The following is a 20,637-nucleotide window of genomic DNA, read 5'->3' on the forward strand; positions in this document are numbered from 1 at the left end:
TAGTATCTTAAAAAATAAGATACTATAGATATATACCATACATTCTTAGTGGGGGTGATATTGCCCCCAAGTGTTGAAAACTGGTTCTTGGAGGGATGTATCTTAGGTATTATAATGGTTTGTGACACTCTAAAGGACTATAGGACACAAACAGACACACAGTAAAACTGTGGTATTAAAATATAATGAGAAGGAGGTGATAAGGAATAAAAATGTCTAAAAAAGCTCCTTGGGGGCAATAACAACAACAAAAAAAGATTGTGAATACACATATATGTGTAAGTGTATATACACATACCTTTATGTACACTATTTTTTCTTTTTAACAAAAACAGAATATATGATACAGTATATTCTGTCTCTTCCTTTTATTATTATTCAACGTGCTATGTCACATGTAAATCATAGTTGCATGCAAATCATTTCAGAGGTAAGGTAGGTAACATCAACAAGACAAACAGCGTTTGGGGAATAGTGTGGACCGTGGCAAAAATGTGAGCCCATGCTTCTTTATAAGGAACATCAACTCCTCTACATCAGCTCCAGCTGATGGTTGCTATGTGGGAATTTAGGCCCACTGTTACCTTATTCTCTAATTTTTCAAGCAATGGAAGTCTAAATTTTTATGTATAATCTGAATTTTGAATGTTGACAATAATTTTCCCATGAAGGTCAACATTATGTGGGTGAAGCAAAACAGGTCTGGACTAGCACACAATGCTGGCTTCCCTTTGGACTTGTTAGGTAGAAGTTCAACTCAGGGTTTTTCAATGAAATGTTGACAGACTAACTGCAACACAACTTATGTGATTTGCTCAAGCCTACGGAATCAGAAACTCTGTGAATCTCACCCAGGGATGTCACTTTGTAACAAGGAGTGTCTTACATAATCTCAAATTTGAGAACCAACTATATAGCATACTTTTCAACAGGTATATAACAATAATTGAATTCCGAAGTATGAGAGTATCATACTTTGTCAAATCAATTTCCTTGTAAGTGGATATTGAAGTTGCTGCCAGATTTTTTCCTTGGTACCTAATATTGCAATAAATGTCTTTATGCACCATTGTTTTTATTTTTGTAGGATAAATTTCCCAAACGAGGATTATTGCATATAATGTTAGGGTCTAATAGATGTTCATTTTAGAGTGTAGTAGATATTGTAAACTTACTTTAAAAAGGTTTCAAAAAGTCACATTCCAATCAGCAATATACATGAGTGCCCTTATCCTAGGATCCAACTCTAAGTATAATAGAAACTTCCTTCCAACTTGATGAGTTAAAAACATTCTTTAAGTCCAGGCATGGTGGCTCACGCCTGTAATCCCAGCGCTTTGGGAGGCTGAGGTGGGTGGATCACAAGGTCAGTATTTCAAGACCAGCCTGGCCAATATGGTGAAACTCCATCTCTAGTAAAAATACAAAAATTAGCTGGGCATGGTGCCAGGCACCTGTAGTCCCAGCTACTAGGGAGGCTGAGGCAGGAGAATCGCTTGAACCCGGGAGGTAGAGGTTCCAGTGAGCCGAGACTGTGCCACTGCACTTCAGCCTGGGCGACAGAGCGAGACTCTGTCTCTAAATAAATAAATAAATAAATAATAAAAATAAAAACATTTTTTAAGTGTACAGTATAATGTACTGATTTGGGGGGCAGTTAAAAGTTTTTTTTTTTTTCCACATTTATAAGTTGTTTGCAATTCCTCTTCTTGAGGGAGTTTACAGACACTCACCAGCTGAAAATGGCAGTTTTGAAGTATTGAGAGTGAGAGAGGGTACATCTACATAGTATCAGTTTCCTTGATACCCTTACCTTCTTCCCAGGCTCCACCCTCCTCCCAAATTTCTGTTACTCCTCCCATACCGTGTTCATAAAGCCACTGATTATATTTCACCCTCCTGTGAGGACTCCATGTTTTCCTTTGGAATTATTTTCACTTGCTCATTTTCTTGGCCAATTTTGCTGTTTAATTTTATATCTTTTTCTTATCTATTTTATGTAACTCTGTGCAAACTAGATCTCTAACAATTTGCCTTACATACTGTTTTAATAAAACAAATTTTAAAAGTTACCGTTTCACTTAATACTCTACTCAATTTTGAGCAAACTTCATTTGATTTTAATCATAGCAACCATTTAAAAAAAGCTGCGCCATTTTAGCTTGTTTCCTTTCTGTAACTGCTTTTAGAAATTCACTTTCTTTAACAACATGCATTTTCAGCATAATGCCATAGGAAGTTAACTGTAGAGAAGTCACTAATGAATATTATTTTACTTTATTAAATAACAGCAAGGGAACTATAAACATGTAAATCATTTTACATGCAACCTAAAAACTTTCCAAACTCAAAAATGGACTTTTTTTGGAGGGAGGTAGCTTTCTCTCAAGAACTCTTATTTCAAAATCCAAATGGGATTTCAAAATACAAGTAAATAAATGTCAAAACCTCTTGGCCTCTGCTCTGCCATTCTATGCCTGAAATCCTGCCAAAATGAAATTTTCCATTCAAAAGGACTGGCATTTACTAAACTGATTTTTTAAAGACATTCTCAAAAAGTAGTGGAAACTTTGTCCAGCTTTTTATGTTCCTGTCTTGTAGACGGAACAGCTGCCTCTGCAGATATTTTCCAAGATCTTACATTTTCTGAAAAACATATTCTCAGCGCTTCCACTGTCTTCAGCAACTGGGTCTATTGGTTTTTCCCAGTGCCAAGCATAGAAGATAAACAACTGCCAAACTAGAAGCTAGTGTCTCACTGAGTATCAAGGCACAGAAAGGACAGAAGAGATAGTGTTTCATTAAGTATCAATGCAGAGAAAGGACAGAAGAGAAAGTGGGAGAAAGAAAAGAGCGTGGTTCAATCGTTCACAGGCAAGAGGGACACATTTATCTCAAAATTTTAGGCTGTTTCAACAAAACCGAGCTGTAGTGAGACTAGCTGCTTATTCACATGAGAACATCATTTTTAGTTACTATGAAGATCAGAGTTAAAAGATATGAGTTCGTTTAAAGAACTCAAAAGGGAAAATATGAAGCCACCGCAATAGTAAAATCTGAGGCTTACAGTGCAGCGCCTGAGAGTGCCAGTCCACTAAAGGGAGGGAGAAGGGGCACAGAGTTTATGGGGGCCTGGGAAGGAGTGAGAAGACTTTGGAAATGGAAACTAAAACTATCAGCCAGCGAAAATCATCAATATTCCTAAAAATATATAGTAATAATAATAATAAATAAAAGCTTTAAAAAACTAACAAGACACTGTGGGATAAAAAAAAAGTTAGAAATGAAAATTACAGAATGTTAAGTGAAAAAACTGAAATCCATCTACAGTCAACAGTTTGCACTTTTAAAAGCAAGGACTTGAAGCAGCAAGCAAAAGTTCCCAGTCCTTAAGACTTTCTCCCCACTCTCAATTCTTTCTTTCCTCTAGTGCAAAAGCTGCCTTAAGCAGTGCACGCCGGAATGATCCCCACGTGAGCCTTCCTTTAATTTCGGTCTTAATTTTTTTCTCTCTTGTTATTACTCCCAGACCCCAACCTCCTTTTCCTCATCTAGTATCTGTTTCGGGGACGGGACAAAGAGAAGTCAGCGAGCTGAAAAAAGTTTTGTGGTTTGGGCGACTTGGGCCTTTGTTGTGTCATTTCCCCCTACCCCTCCACGCCCCCAACCACGTGACCAAGAAGGGCCGGAATTTTGTGAATGGAGACGAAAGGTGGCTGTTGGGGCGGGCGGGACTCCGCCCCCTTCCCTAAAGCGGCCAATCTCCTAGCGGAGCGCTGAGGGGTCAGCAATAAACAACAATGGGCTGGGGATTTACGGCTCGTTATTGGCTGCAGGAAGAACCTCGCAGGGACCTAACCCGAAGCTCCGCCCCCTCGCGGTTACCCTGGATACCCAGGCTCCGGCTGCAGAGAAGGTCTTTGGAAACTGTTGCTCAGATTACAGGCGCTGGGTTATTCCTGGAGTGAAGGGTGGTGGAGCACCCTTGTTATTGACCTCCTGCTTGGTTGCACCCTCAGATAATACCCATGAGCTTCACTGTTCCAGCCTCCCGGCCCAGGCTCTTCCTGGAATCTCTCCTTGGCCGGGGTTAAAATGCAGTTCCCGCTCAAAATGCTTATAGGTGCGCGCGTTGTGAACTCTGATTTAGTAGTTTCAGGGAATGCGCGGGGTCTGTCTTTGCTGTCCATAGTTATTGGTTGTTTTCCCAGTAACAAGTGTTGATTTTGTTTGTTTGTTTGCTTGTTTTTTAAATAGATATTTCTCCTGCATAGGTCCGAGGTTGAGTGCTGTGCACTCTTACACTCCATTTTATTGTGTCTCCATAACGTTCCATTTAAGGAAGGAAACTTTCAAATAGAAATTGAGAACTGCAGCACGTTTCCTAATGGGCGGAACAGCTGCCGGAAACGTCTTCTGGTCACTAGTTCTGGTCACAAATCAATTTCAACAGCATTGAGTCCCTGGTCCTATCCCCGCGGCCTCCCGTCCCCTGTTGGGCACTGGCTCCTTAAAGTGACGCTTTACTGTTCTGAGTCCCATACGAGGGACAGGGCAAGTGGCTTCGGAGATGCAGCCCTCAATTCTTAACGTCCTAGTTATTGTCCTTGAAACCCGAGTCGTCTCACCGCTCGCCCCCAACCCTGGGCTCTGGCTGTTTAAGAGCTGTAGAGGAAGTGAAAGCGTCAAGTACATTAAGTGACACCCTCCGCCTCCGTGTATACATAACAAAAGCTCAGGAAACGTGCGGGTTCTAGGATAAACGAGCCACCTCAAGCCCTCCCTCCTACTCCCCACAGCCACAGTGGACTGGAAGTACCTTTTCCCGGTGCACACGTAGGGACAATTTTGACTTACACTTTTTCACCTAGCTTGCTCTGTTGTCCTCCCATCACAACCTCTGTTAATCAGCAGTTCTGCATCTCCTAGGTGCCTTCCTTATAGATTCTTTAGTTTCTGTCCCACGAACGATAGGATCTAATTTTAGTTGAGGATGAGTGTTAAAAAAAAATGTTTTGATAAATCATAATGGTGATGGTGGGTTTTGAAAAACAGGAAAATAAATTGGTCCAAAAGCTTAGTGAGAATGAGGATCTAAAGAGCGAGGTGGGCTCCTAGTCCGGACAAGAGTAGAGGGGTTGGAGATCCTGTGGGCAGGGCGGCTGAATAAGGAGGTACGGGCTTTGTGGATCGCGCCTCTAAGTGTATACCAGAACCGCACAACAGTGCTTTAAGGGAACCAGCCCAATAGTGGACCTAACACCCCAATAATGGGAACTGGCGACTCGAAACACATGGTTTCAGTATCCCCAGGCGCTTTAACAATAAGCAGCGGGTTACAGAGGAAGTCGAGTCTCTCCGTGGTGCTTCCAGGCTGAGGACTCAGCGCCTACCGGCCGAGCACCCCCTAGGGCAGAGGGGCGAGGGAGACCCGCGGGAAGGGGCAGCAAGCCGCCTGATTGACAGCCCGAAATCTGATCTTGTGAAAGAGACGCGGAGCCAATGGGAGGCAGCGATCCATCAGTTTGGATTGGAGGCCCCTGGAGGAGAAGTAGAGGAAAAACCACCGAATTGAGCTCTGTCAGAGGCGCTTTCGGCTTCCAAGGGGGAAGTGCTGGGCAATAATTAATGTTTTTATTAAATTTGGAGGGAAGTTTTTGCAGCCTTTCGCCTAGCGTGGCCTTCAGGTGGGTCTTTCCAACAACTTTTTATGTCTCTCCAGATAATTGCATGGTTGTGGGTCGCAAAAACTATCCTGATGAAAGAGGTGTCTCCGTCTCTTTAGTCCCGTTAGGTGCAAAGCAAGTCTCGTTGATCGCCATTGCTAGTTTTGCACACGTTTGCGAATCAGAGCTGCCCGGGGTACACCGACCGCGCAGGGAAACATCGAGAGTGTAAATAAATACATCGCCTCTTGTTCGGATTTTTGCTACTACCGAAAATATGTAAATTGTGAACTCTCTTGGCTCTCTTTGGATCCAGGTGAAGGAGGCGGTGTAGGGAGGGTTATTTTTGTGAATGGGACTGTCTGAGGGTAATTAGCTATGCAAATTCAAGAGCTTCATTCATGATTTTTTTTTAAAGCCTAAAAGCCATCTTGTTCCCCTCTAGGTTGATAGAAGTCCAGATCCTGAGGAAATCTCCAGCTAAATGCTCAAAATATAAAATACTGAGCTGAGATTTGCGAAGAGCAGCAGCATGGATGGATTTTATGACCAGCAAGTGCCTTACATGGTCACCAATGTGAGTGATCAGTTTGAAAGTTGCTGTTTATAAACTTGACTCCGACGGGGGTGGGGAGAGGGAGAAAATGAGAAGGGAGGGGGCACGGGGTTGGGATTGCAGATACTTATCTGCTTTGTTGCCACTGTAGGGCGACTCTGCTTCTAGAAGCCCAGTCTTCAAAATGAGCTTACCTTTCAGTGATTTGGATAAGGCATAGTTTTGTTTTTAAGACCCCTTTTTCTGATTAAAGCTCCCAAGATGAGTGGAAGAGGAGATGGAGGGCAGCAGCAGCTGCTGCACTCAAAGTTTTTGGCTGGGTTTGTCTGCCACATTGAAAAGAATGAAGTTGAGACAAATGCTGACACTTTTTGTTTATATGGGGTGTTTTTCTTTCTTTCTCTTTTTTTTTTTCTCATTTTCTCTCTCACTTTTTTTTTTTTCATTTCTCTACCCTTTTTGCTTTTTTTGTTGGGGGGGGTTGGGAGAAGGGGCTGTCCAAAAGAGAATAAAATCCACTGTTTTAATCTAGCATTGAACCAGCCTAAAAACAACTTTAAGTGTAAATGCTTAAGGTTGTTTTGATGCTGAGATACCATGAATATACGACTGATAAATAGTAATGTGCTAGGATCGGCACTGGGAAGCAACTCTCCTTGACTGCTTAACATAAGCTTTCACTGTCAAATAAGTGAGAAAATGAATATTAGAATTGATACTATGGACTTTTATTTTTCTATTCAGAGAGAAGATCCATTATACTTATGTATGCATGTCTCTGTGTGTGTGTGTGTGTGTGTGTGTGCGTGTGTGTATGATTTGAGGTTTACATTCTTTTAAAGGATTTTATCTTTCCCTTTGTAGAGTCAGCGTGGGAGAAATTGTAACGAGAAACCAACAAATGTCAGGAAAAGAAAATTCATTAACAGAGATCTGGCTCATGATTCAGAAGGTGAGGTTTGATTTTGGGCTGAATCCCCATTTTTTTACCTACACTCTCCACCCTGCTAAAAGAAAAGGAGCACTTCAGTCTTATCTTAAAAATAATAAACTTTGAAATTACTGAATTTAACTGAGACTTCAACTTGGAACAATTTATATAATGTGGCAGTTTGCATGGGAGACTATTTTATGGTCCTATCACAAACTAATGAAAGAAGGAAATAAAATCTTAACATTGACAACCTTCTTTTAATCATTGTTTTGTGTTTAAATACTTTTGTCCAAATGGCATATAACTCACCCCATTCACTAAGATAACAGTTTAAAAATATCCAATACAGTGGGACAAATTCAGCAGCTATGTACACTGCTTACTTTTTTCTTTCTCCTTTATTACAAGTTAAACAATATTAGTGATTGTTTGGTTTCCCACCCCCTTTACACTAAAACCATCTACTGTTTACAGAATTTTCAAGGGTGATTTTGATGACTAAATTGTGAGGTCATAATACCTTGTTTATTGACCATAAAGTGTTCACTGAATCATACTTAAGGCCTACTTAATAATTATAATACTATTTGGGAAATTAGTTTGCAGATTCTTTTGATGAACTGCTGGTAGGAAGTCAATATATTACAAATTATTTTAGCTATATGACGACATTCATAATAAACTTAATATACTTAGATTTAATTATTGAAGTTTAGTTGGCAATTTTAATTAGATATACTAGATTCTGAAACTTCCTCAAATCTTCATACTATTTCAATACCTCCCTCATTCCCTAACATGACCATATAGTTTTGAACTTGATGATAACGTGGTGCCAAAGAATTGTCTTTCTGACTTTTACAAACCTATTAATGTAGACATTTTCCTCCAAAAACTTGTATTTGAAGTGGTTTCTTTTAGTTTTGAGGTATTAAAGTTGAAACCATAGTACTTTGACAGTTGTACCATGTGCCGTTATATTTGTTATGTAAGATTTAGAAGATATGAATAAAATGCTTTTCATTCTTTCTAATCTTCCCCCTACTACTATTTTAGCAAGAGTTAAATATATTTAAGAAATATTTCAGTGAATAGACACACATTCACCTCAGTCTTTTCATGAATTCTGGTATCCCTGAGCTTATTAAGCTGTTTGTTAAAAAGGAAAAAGAAAAGATGATTGACTTTATTCTTTAGATGACTAAAATAATTTCTTAAAGAGTTGCTTAATAGGCATGAAAAGTAGGCAGTACTATTGAGATATTTAAGTTATGCCTCCTTTTTTATTTTTATGTTGACTGCATCTCTTGAAATTAAATTATTATTTAATACCAATTTCATGACAAACATTTCCATTTAATGAAGACTAAAGATTTGCAAATCTTATGTTTATGTCTTTGACTTGTTTTTTAGAACTCTTTCAAGATCTAAGTCAATTACAGGAAACATGGCTTGCAGAAGGTAAGGCAAAAATTGCTTTAAAAGGGGGGAAAAGCAACTCTAGAAGAAGAAAAAAAAGAAGTCCTGAACTTGCTGTCTTAATATTCAGCCCAATTAATTGAGCTCTAAAAGAGCCACCTCATGTGTCATGCATACATTAGAGCCTCTGATGAGTTTGTCTTTGGGGACTCTGGGGCTGTACTACCCAGTGTCATCACAAATTACCAGGAGAAATTGCTTCCAGCTCACAATCACATCTGCTTTTGGCAAGAACTAATGCACCAAGACTTCAAGTTCTAAGCCTCTGTTCAGATTTTAATTGCAATTGATCAGGTTTATATTATTGTACCTCCAGAGACCTCCTAGAGCCAGAACCCGGCTGGCTTGCTGTTTCCTTTAGAGCAGCGCATATCATTATTTGGTGTTCTGGTGGAGGACTTTTCTGATGGCAGAAATTAGTTTCTCTGGGTTCATCAGGACGGGATGCTTCAAGATTTAAGTGCAAGTGTCTTCTTTCCACCTTGTTCACAACACAGAACGTTAGGTGTGTATCTAATACTTAGGAAATCTATGGGTTTAAAATAAATGGGAGATATGAGGATTTTTAAAATGTTTTCCATGTGTTACTATTCATGTGATGTTTGTTAAAATTGACCTTTGCTATTTTGTCAGTTTTATTAGGATTTATTTAATAGAGCAAGGGTACATTTAAAGGCATTACTTTTATTTTGGATTATTTTATGATAAAATTTTGTGGTTCTATCTGTTATATATTTTATTGTATGCAACTTTATAGGAAAATGAGATGTTGCTTCATAAAGCTTTATACAACTTCAAAAATGCCTAATATTGAGGGACTTTTGTTGGCATTCATAATTTGAAATTTTTCTTTTGGATTTGGCATAAAAATGTGAAATGTTAATTTTATGATGTGTTTTGTGGGAAATACAAAGAGAAAAATTATAGATATGTAAGCATTGAGTATATAGCAGTGTTTTTTGTGTGTTCACATTATATGGGAAACATGCAAGTTTTAGAACAGATTTTAAGATGGTTAAAAAGGAGAGAGTGGGTCTCTTTAAATGGAACCCAGGTGTTGCTGTAGCTACTTTGAGGCAGACTGATGTGTTTTATCGGTGGTCTTGAATGCAGTTGATCAAGTTGCTGTTAGCATGTAAAATAAGTTTCTTTGTTTTGCTGATAGTCTAGTTCTCCAAAGAGCTTTTTCAATCTTTATCAGTCTTTAAAGTTAAATAGCTTTCCTAATAGTCCTTTGAAAGGATGATTGTATTTACATGTTAATGAAGGTAAGACTTACTGAAAGTTTTGGCTATATTTAAGGATCATTTTGCTAGTTTCTGTAAATGAAACTTACTGCAATAGATTACTTTTTATTGCAACATAAGTCATATTCAGATATAACTTTTTCATGGAAAATCTGCATGGAGATTCTTGTATTAACTTATGCCTATTAGTTTTGCAAAGTCAAAGGTTGTGAGAACATTACCTTTATGAGAGAATTTATTTGCTTCTCCAGAATAACTTAAAATATCTATTTTAATTGTTCTGGAAGGTTTGTTGGTTCTTAGATGTTTAAATCTCATTGATTCCAAGTCAGTGCACTAGCTGGCAGATTTTGAATGTGCATAGCAACTCTGTTCCCGGAATTTTAAAATGTGGAATCTGTGACAGACTCTTACCATTTTATAATCAGTTTCAGTACATTTCTTTTTTTTAACTTTTGACTTGTTTTGTGTCTTGTAGCTCAGATAAGTGATTTGAATAATTTATCCAAATTTATCTTTTAAAACTCTGCAGGGAATAGTCTTTCTCCGGGATTATTAACATACCTGTAAATCAAACCTGAAGACTTAGCATTACAAAAAATAAACCTAGAAAATGATCAATGTATTTGGAAGAACATGGACCTTTACTTAGAAAAGAATTGTTATTTCAATTAAGTTCAGGAATTAATCATGAGTGTTTTATATGAATTCCCAGGAGGACTACTATTTACAAACTATGGATAAGATTTCATTTGAGAATAATTTAAACATTTTCAAAATAGTTTACATTAATTTATCTAATCATGATGTAAGCAAAAAGTTGTTAATGTGGTGTTTAAAATCTAATAGTGAGAAAAGAGATCTTTTTAACTTCTTGTTTCTAGACTCCACTTTTTTTTTGTTTTGAGAAATTAAATATATTATTTTACACTGATATTTTAACTTGACTTATCCCACGTCTTGAACAGTATTTAGCTAAGAAGAGATCCTCAAATTACCCTAGTTATTTGTAGTGAGAGTGCCCATTTATGTCTTTCTGGACATCTAGAAATTAAAACATTGCCAAATTGGCAGACTATGAATCGTTTACATATTTCTTTTCATAATGTTCCATAGCCAAGAAAGTGACCATGGAATTTTAAGACATCTTGACCCATTTAAAAAAGATCATTGGCAATTTACCAAGTTTCTCCCATGAGTTAGAATTCCACTGGGAAGTTAAACAGGTCTAAAAACCTTATTAGACATGAGAGTCAAGTTAGTTGTCATATGTCATATGATAATTGTGTTTTTGAAAAATTATAAAAGTCCTCAAATATTTGTTAAATGATATCTTAGCATGTTTAGTTTGTTTTTTCTGTAAGACTGTTCATAAATTTTACCCCAAATGCAACATATGGATTAGTCATGGGTAAATTATTATGGATTATAATTTTTTTTTTTTAATTTCTAAGGGGAAATTGGAATAGATAAGGCAGGACTGTTTAAGGGTGGGGATGGAACCAGTATTTTCAATTCAGTAAAGTCCTCTGTAAAAATATACTTGCATTCTACTAAGAAAGTTAATTCCCATACAGAGATTTAAATATGTTGGTGGAGAATACAACTTTACATTAATATCATTTCCCAAGAACTAACACTGCAATTTAGAGATTTTTTAACATCTAAACACAGTTTAAAATAATTATCTTATTCTGAAGAAAATTGAAAAGTTAATATTTTCAGTGACCACAGTAGTTAAAAAAAAAAAAAAAAAAAAAAAAGTCAGGGACTATGCCAATTTTAAAATGTTGCCATAGTCATTTTATGTTATAATTTCACTATGTGCAATTCTTTATTGATTCTTTGTCTTCTGAATTAGGCTGCTACTGACAGAAAGGCAGTTGCAATTATTTGATCCCATGAAATAATGAGTTTAAATATCAATCCTATCAACATCATGGTGATGTCTTATTCATAACAGCCTGAAAGTCATAGTTAAAATGGAATCTCTTGTGTATCCAGAACAAAAATAGAAAGATGTAAAAAATTAAGAAAGGATTGCATTCTTACAAACTTGCTTCTTAAAGCTCACCTACTAACACAACTTAAAGGGAAATAATAATTTTCAGTATATATCTGATGTAAATGTATAGCTGCTCTCTTGACTGTTATTTTGTTTCCAGTCTAGATGTTCTTTCAGGTTCACGTTCATCAACAGTATTCTCTGTCTTCAGGGTAAAATGTTTCTCAGTGGTTTTGTATTGAGTCAAGTTTAGTGCTGCCGCCAACTCTGAGTAGGAGTTTTATCTCCAAGAACAACCTTTCTACAGCAAAGGTTATTACATCATACAAAGAAGGGTTTTTTTCTTTTGGTTTTATTTGACCTTCAGACAACAGTCATGTTGACTTAAAAGCAGAGATGTCATTACTCTCCCCTCAATTCGCTTTAATGGCTGATGCTAAATTTATATTCAAAATCATTATGTGATGTTTCTTAAGTAATATGTGCTATTGTTACTCACTATGTGTAATGTCATCCACAATATACAGCAGTCATAATACACTCATTTTTATTTTTCAAAAATCCTACTTTTAATGGAACATAAAATTGGTCATGTTCTCATGAATTATTTTGCCCCACTTGGTGCAATAAGGATTAAAGGCTTTAAAAACTACATTATTTCATGTGGTTTACATAAAACATGACTTTAGAATTAAGCATTGAATTAGAGAAGTCCATATAGTTTCTTATAATTGAACAACAATCATTTCATGTGTGTGTGGGCAGGGAGAGGATGGACTATCACCCTTCTCTTTGTTATACCAGAAAATAATCTAAAATATGAGAGAAAAACTTCTCATTTGAGTTTGACTTAGATAGCAAATAGAGTAAGTATATTTTATTTCTAAACATTCATTGGAATTGCATAAATGTTTTTTCATACATGTTTTATTTACAAAATAGAAATTTTTTTTAATAGAAAAATAGGATTTGGTATAGTATAGTGTAGTTTTTCCAGAGGATCCTAATAAATAAAATATGACTAAGCTTTTCTATTTCAGTTATAGAAAATCTGCAGTTTGTTACATTTTGTAGTATAACTTTATTCGCTTTGACTTGTGTATAATGTTATAATAAAAAAAATAATAATAGAGTCAGACCTCTGTAGCATTAGAGAAAATATTTGGCTAGAAACAACAGCTACTTGGCTCTGAGCTTCCCTTAAGTTTTCAAGTTACTACAGGTCAGATTTAGTTAGGAATTTAAGCTGATTTGACACTCACCACAACTAAAACTTTACTGTTACAGTAAGAATATAGAAATATGAAAATAATGCCTTAATCAAGTAGTAAAGGTGTTTTTGTCATTGGAAAGTTGCCTCCTTTTTTTGTATGTTTAAATATGTTTATATTTCTGCATAATTAATGTTTTTACATTTGTACAATCATTTTATTGTTAAAAGTGGATGTGGTATAAAACCAAACTTAGTGGACTCATGATTATTTTGTTCCATGGCCTGTAGCTTCACTTTAGGATTAAACAGAATACCACTGTAGGAAGGTGGATTTTTCTTGTTTTACTTCTGATTTGAAATAAATTTTAAATTTATCATAAGAAATTTGTTTCTAACTCTTTAATTCAAAGAGAAACACTACAAAGTTCAGCAAACAATCTACAGTATTCTTATGATAAAAATACTTGGATAATAGGCAAGAAAAATAAGGCATTTCTGTAATGGTTTTTCTTTTCCCTTTCTTGAAACCTTCTTTGCATTTCCGTCTTTTCCTTTTTTCTTCCTTAGTTTTATACATGCAAGTTTCTGTAACAAGTTACTCTGTAAAGCAGGATGGGACATGTGTATGTATGTATTTGTGTGTATATATATGTATGTATGTATGTAACTTTGTAAACTTGTCATTTATTTAAATGTGTTCCTTTAATAGATCTGTGCTCTGAGACAGAGCAATAAAATTGGTGTGTTTATATTGCAAGTCCAAGTTTACTTGCTTTAGCTCCCTGGATGGGTGTGACATGAAAAGATTGTGGTTGGACCACATGGCTCATATGCTGGACTGTGTTTTTGTGAATGGAGGCAGAACTCCAGTTCTGCCTGCTTGTCTTGAGGAATTGCTGAGGAGATCAGCTGTCTCATTCACGGGCAGAAAGAATGACTCATACATCTTCCGCCTTGTTTGGCTCCAGGTCATTGTTACAGTGGATAGAACTGGTTTTAATTAAATATTAACCCCTTTTATACTTGATGTTTTTATTTATAATTCTTCCACTTTTTCCTTAGCTCTAAAAGAAAACCCAACAGGCACATAGTTTGTAAGAATAGGAGGGTTTTCGCTTTCCTGCAGCCAACCTTGGAAAATTTTTCATTGCTTACTTTTTCTTAAGTAATGATTATTATTTCATTTGAAAGTTAAAAAGAAGTATAACATAAAGGCAAGCTACATTTAAAATCACCTATCCCCAAGGCAATATTAGTTAAGAAAGGATATTAAAATTAAAAAGGAGAATTGGTGAGTTTGTGACATATAGGTCATGATTAATATTTTGATGAGTTTCTTTCTGATAATATGTATTGATATGTAGCAAAAACAGAGAAAACAGTAAAACAACTTTGGATAATAATCTAGGTGAAGCAAATAGCTGAGAGTGCAGATACTACCCTTTTAAAGCCGAGATCCTGAGACTTGATGGCAACTTGTCTATTAATGTGCAATGAACTGATAGAGCCGCTCCAGCTATTACCAATAAAATCCACATGCTTAATCTCCTTGAAAGCATTTTATTGGTCTTTTGGTATATACTTTCTCCCCTTCTCCTTTCCTCCTCTTCCCCTTCATCTTTAATTACATAGTGTGGGGAAACATTTCCATTCCCCAAAGGTGATTATATCAAGCACAGTTTATAATAGATAGTAGTGGAAAAAACATTGCTTTTTTTGGTTGACCCCTATTGTTAATTTTCAACTTTGGCGTTGGTATGGCTTGCTGCAAATTTTCAGGCAGCTGTAGTTTGCTCCTTCACAGTATTCCCCTGAATTGAAGAAAAAAGGAAATGTATGATACAAGTGTGGCAATACTTTGTCATATTTTCCTTGCCTAGATCCAACTTGTGTTTTTAGTTAACTGCTTTCCGTTTACTCTAACTTGAAATTAGAGGTATACTTAAGCCTTTGTCTATTTAAGTAGCATGCTGCTTCATTTGGTCTATTCAGTTTCTTAAGATTAGCTTCTGTGAAAATGTGAGTCATATGTTTTTTGTTAAAATTCTGTAATATGTTCAGGAATAAGTGTGAAGTATTTATTCAGTATGTTAAGGAGTTAGAAATAGGAATTCTTATTCTTACTCTTTATAGATTGTTGGTGTGCAGCTATTTTCTGTATATTTGCGAGGTATAACTTCTAGATTATTCTACTCCTAAAATTTGGCCCTTTTTTCCTCACACATATTCCAGCACACATCACACTCCCATCAATGACTCTGTGCTACTCTTGCAGTGACATATATTACAAAGTTGCAAATTTGCTTACCATACTAGAAAAAAACAAACAAAAGACCTTTAGGGCATTCATATCATTATATTCAGTTACAAATATACTTTTGTTACTCACCAGCTATTTTTAACTTTTCCTGTAAAGGGATATTATATTTTTATCAGATTCTTGTAAATGTTGGCTTTTTAAAAGCCCAGTAATTGTTGTGGTTGATAAATTTGCATCTCAATAGTTATATCTGTTTAGCTGTTAATTCTGATTGAGAACCAAAACAAGGATATAATGGGAAAAATGTGCAGGATTTGATTCTGTGTACTTGCTGTTATTTATTAAATATATATTTAAAATGCTTGTAATTTTTTTGGTATGACGACTTACTTGAAAGCGCACCCTTCGACTTGTAATTTATGAATCTTTTAGAACATTTTTTTCTGCAATGTCAAAAAAAATATGTTGTGTTAATAGCGGAGAGAATGCTAATGTACAGATTTTAGCTGTTTCTTTGCCTCTCCAGTAGACTTCGTTACAAGTAAAGATATTAAACCGAGCAATCTAATGACAAGTACTTTTTTGTGGATGACTTGAAAGACAAGGGTAGGTGGGTAGAGGACTGGAAAAAAGAAAATAAGGAACATTTCTTGAGTAGCTGGCATTGTGTTTAGACTGTTTCATTTAATCCTTGCCAAAAAACCTGTATTTGGTCACTATTAAACTGATGAGTAAAATTCAATTTGACGAGGTTCAGTAACTTAACCAAAGTTGCACAGCTAGCATGTCATAGAATTAAGATTTGCAGTTCACTCACTTTAAAGTTGTTACCCACATTATCAGATATTAGAGCAATATGAAGAGAAAAACATTCTCCTTGCAATATAGGCTGATCAAATAGGCATCAGTTAAAACTTGAAAAAGTTCTTAATTTGTTTGATTTTGTTTGGTAGTGGGGATAGAGTGCATTCGTAATAAAGTTAATTATTGGTATAGAGAAGAGAGTTGTTAGAAAACAGCTGAATGTCAAACTGCATACATTTTTATAATAGGCACAATTACCAGATTGTTATGCTCTTCATAATAGAACATAAATTTTATTCAGCCAAATGTCTGTTTTTAAAGAATAATATTAAACTAATAAAAAGAACTTTAATTCTGTATACTGTATTCTTTTTTATATAAAATTTTTTTAAAATATAGAATTCCATTTTATGTAGATTTTTTTCTTAAGCCATTCAATTATCAACCTAAAGCATTTTCAAAAGAGACTGTTTATTTTAATAAGCATTCCTCATACAGAATAGGCTCATTTTGAAAAGTTAATTAACATCTATTTAAATATGACTTGGCTGGATAAAAAGTTTCAGTATTACGTAACACTAATAAAGTAATACTAGCTAATCAAATCGCAACTAAAGTTAATTAGGATGATAATTCATTATATTTTTATCAAATTAAAAGTAACCTAACTTCTATTTTTTGGGGGTGTGTGTGTATTTATGTGTGTTTGTGAAAGCTTATTATTAATATTCAGTTTGGAATAGGTTACTTCGATGTCTAAATTAACTGTGATGAAAACGTTTTTGAAGTGAAAAATGCACTTGTGTTTTGATTGCTGCCAAATGTATGAAGTCCTTGCTATTCAGTATTTTTCCTTTACTAAAAATAGGAAAGTCTTTTGACATTAGGACTGACGAAATAGTGATATTCTTTTTGTTAATGCCTAGTAGTTGCCAGGAAAATATTTTGAATGAAAAGATGACATTTGTGTTATTGTTTATTATTTTATTAATATGAATATAATCTTTGAAATATAATACTTTATTATATATGAGCCAAATCAAGGACTATTCTTCCCTTTAAAAATCTTTGTAGCATACTCTGGCAAAATTCAGGGCAAGCGTTTTAAAATATGGTGTATTTTGCAGGACAGAGAACATACCAGCAGACGTTTCTAAAAAAGCGGAGGGATGTGTGTGATAACTGCACATCACTTAAAATAATTGTGTGGTTAATTTAAATGGGCTGCTTACACACTGGCAGTGTGAAATAGCTTTTGCTCCATTCTTGGAAAAAAAAAACAACTGTAGGAAATGGAAATTCTGTAGCTTTCTTTATTTTGCATCTCTTTTATTTCCATCGGGCAGGTGAAATTCAGAGGGAATACACCTGCTATAGTCCTATTTCTGACATATATATGGTTCCTAGTTGACATCAATGATCCCCTTCCATTTCCCCTCCTAAGTAGTGTTGTCAATACCATTTTAAATAGGAGCTCATTGGCAAATAATCATAGGTTTGATCTCAGCCTAAGAAGATCTTACTTGACAGATTTTACTTGACATTCCTTATGCTTTTGGCAGTTTTTCTCTTAATTTTTTTTTTTTTTAATTTTCTTTTTCTTCTTCAGCTCAGGTACCTGACAATGATGAGCAGTTTGTACCAGACTATCAGGCTGAAAGTTGTAAGTATAGTATGACTCATCTCTTGTATTTTTCTGTCTTTCTGGTTTCCTTCTTTCCTTCTTTCTCTTTGGTTGGTTTTCACGTCCAGTGTCTTGTCTTACATTGTACAAGCGCCTTTTTAACTTACAGCCATAAGATGATTTGATTTGTCAGGTTGTGACATCAGCAGAAACTCTATTTTGAGCAGAATCCCTGAATTCTGTATATTGGAAGAGAACTCCAAATAGTAGGCAAGGAAAACTGAGTTGATTGAAAGATGGTCTTGTTCTTCGTATCGGTAAATATCTTTGGGAGGAAATAGGGTGTGATCCATGAACATGCACATGTTTACTTCCAGTTTGCCAATATGCTTATAGAGAAATGCCTGGATGTTGATGGGAGATAGAGTTAAAAACTACTTGAGATTAGTTATTGTATAATTTATAAAAGATTCTGGAGCAAACATTCATTGGCTTATTGTAGTATTTTAAATTCATGAATTGTCATCTGCTTTTATTTAATTTTTAACCTGAAATTTTCTGCTTCCTGGTTGCAGTAGCACAAATGGAAACAGCCATTGGCTTCTCTCAGGGTTCCTCCTTCCACGCTCCTTTCCCTGAGCCTTGCTCCCAGGTCTGTCAGAGAATGCATGAGGAGTTATTCATGGAATACTCAGTGTCCCTTAATTGCAGAGTGAGCATTTTGCCTGTACAAACATGGTTGCCTCGGGGTTTACTGCTGATGTTTATAATTTGCCATTCTACCAGCTAACTGCCGCTACTGACCAAAGGAGCAAATAGTAAGGAAAAGGGTATAAATGCCATCTTATTTATGAAACTGGCCTAATGCATTTTTATTCTGTTGGTGACATCTAAATTTGTTTTATTTTTTCAGATCATTGATAGTATGAGAGGAGGCAATATCGGTAGTAACAAGAGATGCTTGATGTCTTACAGCTTATGAAACCCATATGTTCACACCTTTATATCATAAATCTAATACAAATATCTGCATTACTTCAAGTAACAGATGTTTGTGGGCAATATTTTCAGCATTTATGTTTGGTATATTAAATTTCTCAGGCGTAGAGGGTTGTGCAAGGTTTTGTCCAGATTCTTTAACATGTTACATGTTTTAGCTCAGCTTGGTTATAAAGAAATCACTGTGGTAAAATATATGTACAATAAAATTTACCATTTTAACTATTTTTAAGTTTGTAGTTCAGTGGCATTAAGTACATTCACATTGTTGTACAACCTTCACCACTATTCAACTTCAGAACTTTTTTATATCCCAAGCTGAAGTTCCGTACCTGTAAAACAATAACTCCCATTTCTCTGCCCTCAGTCCCTGATAACCGCTGTTTTATTAGCTTTATTTTTGATCCAAGAAGAAGACTGTATAATGCTATTTGATGTCTAAATGCAGGTATTTGACATAGGCTTTCAAGAAACTTACTCAGCAAATATATAGAACTTAATTAGACACCCTTAGAAACATGGCTCACACAAGTCCTCCCCTTCTTGATTAAAGTCTGGGAAGAGAATGGTCATATTCCAACATTTCCCTGCCTGTGAGCAGTTGAATTCTTCTTTCTAAAAGCTAACCACGTTGTCTGAGTGAAAGAATTAAACTTGTTGATATTTTACATCTAAAGTAATTGGTAACAATTCCATTACTATAGCAATTGTCAGGGTAAAATGAACCACCTAGAGGTAATTTTTTACTACTTTTCTTATTTGACCTCTTTTCAGCTTTTCTTATTGTTGAATATTTAATCTCTTTGAACTCTTCTTAAGGTCACACGGGCATGATTTTCTTCCTTTTTTTTTTTTTTTTTTTTTAACTCCCTTGACCACTCCTTCTCTCTCAACTCATTTTCCTTCCCTCCTCTTTGTGGACCTCTTCTTTCCCTAAGGTTCTGTCCCCAAACCTTTCCTTTTTTTTTTTTTCTTTCTTTTCTTTTTTTTTTTTTTTTGAGACAGAGTCTCGCTTTACTGCCCAGGCTGGAGTGCAGTGGTGCGATCTCGGCTCGCTGCAAGCTCCACCTCCCAGGTTCACGCCATTCTCCTGCCTCAGCCTCCGGAGTAGCTGGGACTACAGGTACCCACCACCACGCCCAGCTAATTTTTTGTATTTTTAGTAGAGACGGGCTTTCACCGTGTTGGCCAGGATGGTCTGAATCTCCTGACCTCGTGATCCACCGGCCTTGGCCTCCCAAAGTTTTGGTATCTCAGGCGTGAGCCCCTTTCTTCTTATTTTACATGCACCATGCCATCACTGTCCCATAGAACTTTCTGTGATGGACATGACTACACCTGTGCCACCTGATACAGTGTCCACTAACCACATTGGCCGTTGAGCACACAAAATGTGGTTAGTGGGACTGAGGAAATGAATTTTTAACTTTATTTAATTTTGATTATTTTAAATTTAGACATGTCTGGCTACTGGCTACTATATTGGGCTGCACAGCTTTGAACAACAATGTCTTCCACATTGTTGTCTCCAGCCTGGCTCTTCCCTCTGAAGCTGTCTATTGGACATCCTCACCTGATCCCCCGCTAGTGTCCCTGTGCAGATGAGAAAAAGGCAACACCTCTGGACTCACTCCCTCAGCCCTCGGCTGTGCATTGCACAAAACACCATTTACACGCCAACTCCAATCTTTAACGCAATGCTCCACAGGCAGTTTACACTCGGCAAGTCCAACAGTGAAGTCACGATTTCTCCTGACCAACGTTGCTCTGTTACTTCTGTTGCCTTTCTAAGTTAGTGGCATCACCATCCAAACTGAAATCCTGATATTTATCCTCAGAGAACTCTGTTC

The 20,637-nt window shown here is 36.1% G+C and overlaps 1 protein-coding gene across 20 annotated transcripts in view; it reads left to right on the forward strand.

The window, feature by feature from the left end:
- Positions 1–5,583: 5,583 nt before the first annotated feature.
- The window catches only part of ETV1 (ETS variant transcription factor 1), a 97,634-nt gene continuing 82,580 nt past the window's right edge, over positions 5,584–20,637 (forward strand). For 3 of the 20 annotated variants that reach the window (XM_065542259.1, XM_065542266.1, XM_065542264.2), the window contains exons 1-4: positions 6,377–6,570; positions 7,087–7,174; positions 8,570–8,617; positions 17,774–17,827. In XM_065542259.1, coding sequence (XP_065398331.1) covers positions 6,484–6,570; positions 7,087–7,174; positions 8,570–8,617; positions 17,774–17,827 — 277 coding nt within the window. In that variant the 5' untranslated portion in view covers positions 6,377–6,483. Of the gene's footprint in view, positions 5,688–5,785; positions 5,983–6,111; positions 6,244–6,376; positions 6,571–7,086; positions 7,175–8,569; positions 8,618–9,053; positions 9,141–17,773; positions 17,828–20,637 lie in introns of those variants that run through there. The other 17 variants (XM_065542261.1, XM_074035401.1, XM_074035398.1 and 14 more) reach the window with 9 other exon arrangements.

This window comes from Macaca fascicularis, chromosome 3, assembly GCF_037993035.2.
Source record: "Macaca fascicularis isolate 582-1 chromosome 3, T2T-MFA8v1.1".
Classification (NCBI taxonomy): Eukaryota; Metazoa; Chordata; class Mammalia; order Primates; family Cercopithecidae; genus Macaca; species Macaca fascicularis.